The sequence below is a fragment of the Tripterygium wilfordii genome, chromosome 1, assembly GCF_013401445.1.
Source record: "Tripterygium wilfordii isolate XIE 37 chromosome 1, ASM1340144v1, whole genome shotgun sequence".
Lineage (NCBI taxonomy): Eukaryota > Viridiplantae > Streptophyta > Magnoliopsida > Celastrales > Celastraceae > Tripterygium > Tripterygium wilfordii.
Window position 1 is genome coordinate 5,963,058 of NC_052232.1, and position 5,556 is coordinate 5,968,613.

General features: G+C 36.1%; 1 protein-coding gene across 1 annotated transcript; it reads right to left on the reverse strand.

Moving 5' to 3' along the window:
* Window positions 1-2,614: 2,614 nt before the first annotated feature.
* Window positions 2,615-4,852, reverse strand: LOC119995991 (uncharacterized mitochondrial protein AtMg00810-like). The gene is made up of 2 exons (XM_038842478.1): window positions 3,979-4,852; window positions 2,615-2,901 (listed from the first exon to the last, which is right to left on the reverse strand). Exons 1-2 carry the CDS (start codon window positions 4,850-4,852, stop codon window positions 2,615-2,617), a joined length of 1,161 nt encoding a protein of 386 aa, XP_038698406.1.
* Between the last annotated feature and the right edge of the window lie 704 nt (window positions 4,853-5,556).

Genomic DNA, 5,556 nt, shown 5'->3' on the forward strand with positions numbered 1-5,556 from the left:
GAAGCAAGAAAGTGTTGTGCTGCCTCAACGGTTTTGGGGAGTCGAGCAAGAGACCGGAGCATTTGATATTTGATGCTGCAGTTTGGGAACGATCTTTGAACAGGTAGTCCAACTCATCCTAAGTCTATGGGGTGCCTATGTGGCACGTTCATGTTAGCAATCCCATATTGATAAATTTTGAATTTTGACATTTTCACATCACACAAATACTCAAGCTCTCTCCCCTTCCCATCACACTCCCACGCTCGCTCTCTCTCTCTATATTTATATTTCTCTCTCCTATCCCTCTCTTATGCTCGCTACGAGAACCCAAGATTGACTGTCCGACTACCGATCAGGGCCGCCAACCAATAGATTTGGTCACAACAATTTTTGTGGATTACACAAAAATTTTTGTGGATTACACTAGCTGCTTGTATTCACTGGTGCCATGCAATGATGTCTAGTAGGACAACATTACGAATACATGCAATAGAACTAAGTTGACAATCATAAGGACTCTTTGAAGGATTGAATAATGCTTGGTTAAGGTGTAACCAAACAAGTTTGGGGTATGAAAAAGTACACGGCTTCCACACTATTATGGTAAAATACTTTGTTGTCACCAAAAAGTGGCCCAAGGTGGTGATAATTGAGAAGTGTGCCAAGGTTTATAGTTTCCTACACTAATATGAATGAAATGCATCGAATGTAAATAATACTTCTATCTAGACAATTAAATGAACTATCTTGGGACCTCAATAGTTCTAGGTTCCCCAACTCCACTGAAGTGCGCTTTGTTGAGATTATAATGAAGAAGAATAAATAGACACCAAGAACAATTTACACAACGATAGTTGGCATTGAAACTTGACAAGGAATAAATACAAGAGAATTTGGAATGAACAACATAATATTTGCTTGAAATTGACAAGGATTTGGAAATGTAATTGAAATGCTAGAATGCTAGGAAGCTTGAAAGTGCCTTTGGGCTTGAGTTTTTGTTGTTTGTTTGATTGATTGTTTGTGTGTCTCTATCTGTCTGTCTACCAACTTTTATACCTTCTGTCTTGCACGAAATTCTCCCTCCATAAACCAAGATCCTACTACAGTTAACCCCACATTTGTGTCATTTTCTATCAGTTTGAAGCCATTACCACCTTATCATATCAGTTTTTCCCTTATTTCTCTCATAAGCTGCCATTTAGACTATCTTACTGTAACTGTCACCACTTCTTCCACTTTTCATGGGCCACTTCTAGCATAACTCCACCTGGGCAGTTACTCATCAACTGGGCTTTATCTCCTTCTCAATATAATGGGCTCATGGGCTGTACCTTGGGCCTTGTACATGGACTAGGCCTAAGCCATAATATTTTTAGTGCCAACACACTTCTTCGTGGCCCTCATGGGTTTCTACTTTGAAGATACCACAACATGTGTATTTCATGTCACACGGCCCATTTACCTGCATGAAAACATAAAAAGGTTAGTAAGCGAAATAAGCTCATCTCTCTCTATTAGACCCAAGCCCATAATGGGTGAGTGAGAGTATGTTGGAAATATGAGAATTATTAATGGGCAAGGCCAATTAATGGCTCAATATTGGAGCACCCAATATGAGTTTATAGTTTGATTAAGCCCACAAAAAAGTTATTTATGATAAGGCTCAAATCTCGTAATTGGTTTTGAATTGAGCTTATCAATAAATAACAACCGAATCTTGTTTCAAATATTTAAAGGAATTTAAATACGAAATAAATTCTATCCTAAAAAGTCTCTATATAAGGACTGTTGAACGAGTTATACCGTATGCTTTTTAAGCATGTCAGCAGAAGAATTGTTGACTTCCAATTATTGAAACATAGAGCATAAACACTTGTGAGGAGAGTGTTTTTTGAGCTAACTAGTTTTATTGTTTAAGGGTATTTTGCTGTGAATCAGGTGATCGATCTAGTATTGAAACATCACAACTTGAAAGTTCCTGGAAATTCACGCTACAATAGGTATGCCATTTCCACTGCATTAATATGCTTTGAATTCTACACCATACACTCATGGTCACAAGGGAGACACGCGACATCATCTCCCACTACAAAGGGTTCTATGCATATGGGGCACTCGGGGGAGTCAAATTGCATGCTGATAGGATCAAAAGGAATCTGAGATAGTGGTGGAACCTGCAAGAATCTAATATGTGCCCGTCACATATATATGATAAATATGCCAAGACTAACTATTGATGAAGTATACTTGTGACTATTCGATGGATCCAGAGGGCATAACTGACAGTTCAAACTCTTGAGGATGTCGCTATAATACCATGAATGTCGCTATCGTGACTAGGGGTGGAGCCAGGATTTTTTATGAAGGGGGTGAAAAATTGGTGGAGGTCCAACTTTTTTAAAAAATCATTTATTGAGAAATTAACTAATTTCTCATTGATTATATAACAAATTAAAGTGAAAAACAAAATTTCACGGAAAGCACTACAGCTCATGAGAATTGAACCATAGGTGTTGTAACAATAAAACAAGCACACATTTCTTCTTCATCTTGCTCAATCAAGTGAGCTTGCTTCACAGGTTATCCCTTGCCCTTGTGCTTATCAGAACATTTCCTGCAATCCTTGTCTCTATGTCCAAGTTTCTTGCATATGTAGCAGTTGTCCTGAAACTTGTGAGGTTGTTCTCTCTTTCTTTTTTTCATCATTCTTGAGTTTGGAAAATTGTAACACATGGATCTTTGGCATTCTTGGAAGCATTGTGTTCTTCCGATTTTCTTCTTCAATTTTTAGCCGAACTATCAAGTCTTCTATATACATCTCCTTGCGCTTGTGTTTCAAGTAATTCTTGAAATCTATCGACCTTGGAGGCAATTTCTCTATGATTGTTGCCACTTGAAATGATTCACTGATATTGACTTCATATGCACAAATTATTATAAGATCCAAACAATTGATACCAGACACTAGCAATTGTTATTTAAAAAACATATGTATATTAGAAAAGATATGTTCAATTCGCATAAATTTAAATCAAACTGTAACTATTGTTATCGAACACTTGAAGATGAGAGCGAGGTACGCGAATTGCGAATCTCCTTAGGGTGAATTTGCCCTAGTGATTTGATGTCTACACTTTCCGAACAAACACCTCCTAAGATACAACGCTCCTTTTCTGTAGTAAGAGACACTTCCATACCAGACATTGGAAAGAAATAAGAGTTTTAAAAACTTTATAAGAAGTTGAATTTACCATGTACTTAATACAATATACATTTATATTTATATTTGACACTGCATAAAATTAATATCAGTTTTTTGATTATCGGCTTTATCTTTTATCTAATTTTTTGAGACATAAAAAGTCATGTTGATTGGATAAACACACATGGATAGTCTAGAATGAACATACATGTTTTTTCAGTTTTATAACCGTGGGATCTTCATGTATTTTGGAAATATATAAATACTAATATTAAGAAACAATTTGTAAACTTGGTATATTTAATAGCAGTTTGTAAGAAGAAGGAGATGAGAGGTTAGAGAAGAAGGAGATGAGAGTAGGAAAAAATGGTTTGAATTCATTGAATCACCAAAACCGTGCATGACAAAGAGTCTGATACAGACATATATACAGCAGAAGAAGTAACGGTCAAAAACCACAAACTAACCGTTGGAAGAAAACCAGAATGGGCTAATAAAACACATGGGCTGAGATGGCCATCATAAATACAAATAAAACAAAGGCCCAAACTGAGATGCTAATAATAGTTCATAAAACTAGCCCAAGAACATGAGCCAAGAAGATTTAGGGCATCTTCTTCTTCAGCATCTTCTCCTTCGACTATCTCAGAGAAGCTTCATCTTTTGCTTCAACTCCAGTCAGTTTAGGAGTGTTTCCTTCGTCAGTTCCAACACCCCCCGCAAGCTTGACGTGGTAGGAGAGACCAGGTTGAGCTTGGCTAACAATAGTTTCAATGTGATGATTGGAACACCTTTGGTAAGAACATCCGCTGGTTGTTTTTCTGATTTTACATAGCTTAAACTGATTAATCCTTGCTGAATTTTCTCCCTTGTGAAATGACAGTCAATATCTATATGTTTAGTCCGTTCATGAAAAACGGGATTATTGGCAATGTGAATAGTTGCTTGACTGTCACAGTGCAAAACCATCGGTAGTTCAATCTCTATCTGTATTTCTTGAAATAGATGATATATCCATTGAAGTTCACTGACTGCTGCTGCCATTGAATGATATTCAGCTTCTACAGAGCTACGGAACACAGTTTTATGCTTTTTTGATTTCCAGGCTATGAGAGAATTGCCTAACTTGATGCAGTATCCAGTCACAGATCTCCTGGTGTCTATGCAAGCAGCCCAGTCAGCATCACAATAAGCTTCTACCTGCATGTTAGTTTTGGAAGGATAAAACAATCCTTCCCCTACTGTGCCTTTAATATATCTTAAAATTCTGTATCCTGCACTCAAATGCACATTAGTAGGGTTTTGCATGAATTGAGCAAGGGTGTTAACAGAGAAATTAAGATCTAGTCGAGTAATGGTTAGATACATTAGTTTCCCTATGAGCCTTCTAAACTCAAGAGGATTTTCTAATCTTGTTCCTGTTTCAAATGATAATTTGACATTAGCATCTACTAGAGTATAAACTGGTTTACAGTTAATGTAACCAGTTTCCTGCAGTAGATCTAAAGTGTATTTTTTTTTATTTATGAAATAACCTACAGATGATTTATGAACCTCAATATCTAGAAAATATTTTAGCTTTCCTAGTTCCTTGATCTTAAAACATTTGCTAAGATAGTCTTTTACACTTTGAATAAGATCATAATCATCACCACCAATAGCCATGTCATCAACATATAAAAGTAAAAGAACAGTCTTACCATTTTTTTGTGGTAAAATAGCGAATAGTCTGTTTTGGCTTGATTAAAACCAAATTTTAACAGTGCATTAGTGCATTTAGCATTCCACTGTCTAGAGGCCTGTTTAAGGCCATATATTGATTTATTTAGTTTACAAACATGACCATTAGGAACTGACATTCCTGGAGGAGGCATCATATAAACTGTTTCATTCAACTCTCCATTTAGAAAAGCATTGTTCACATCAAGCTGTTCAACATGCCAATTATGCATGCTAGCTAAGGCTAAAAATAACCTTATTGTAGTTATTTTAACAACTGGAGAAAATGTTTCCAAATAATCAAAACCTTTACATTGGTTGTGTTCTAATGCCACTAGTCTAGCCTTATATTTATCCAATGATCCATCTGGATTGAATTTAGTTTTATAGACCCACTTGCATCCAATTGGTTTTCTTCCTTTAGGAAGAGGAACCACTGTCCATGTTTGATTATTTAATAATACTTCCATTTCAATTCTCATTGCTTCACACCATTTTTCATCTCTTGATGTTGTTTTGTATCCTGCTGGTTCAGAATGTCCACAAATGTTATTCATATACTTATCTTTCATAACTAGTGTATTTATATTACAATCATAGTCCTTTAGATATACAGGCCTTTTCCTAACTCTCTTTTCATATCTTTCAGT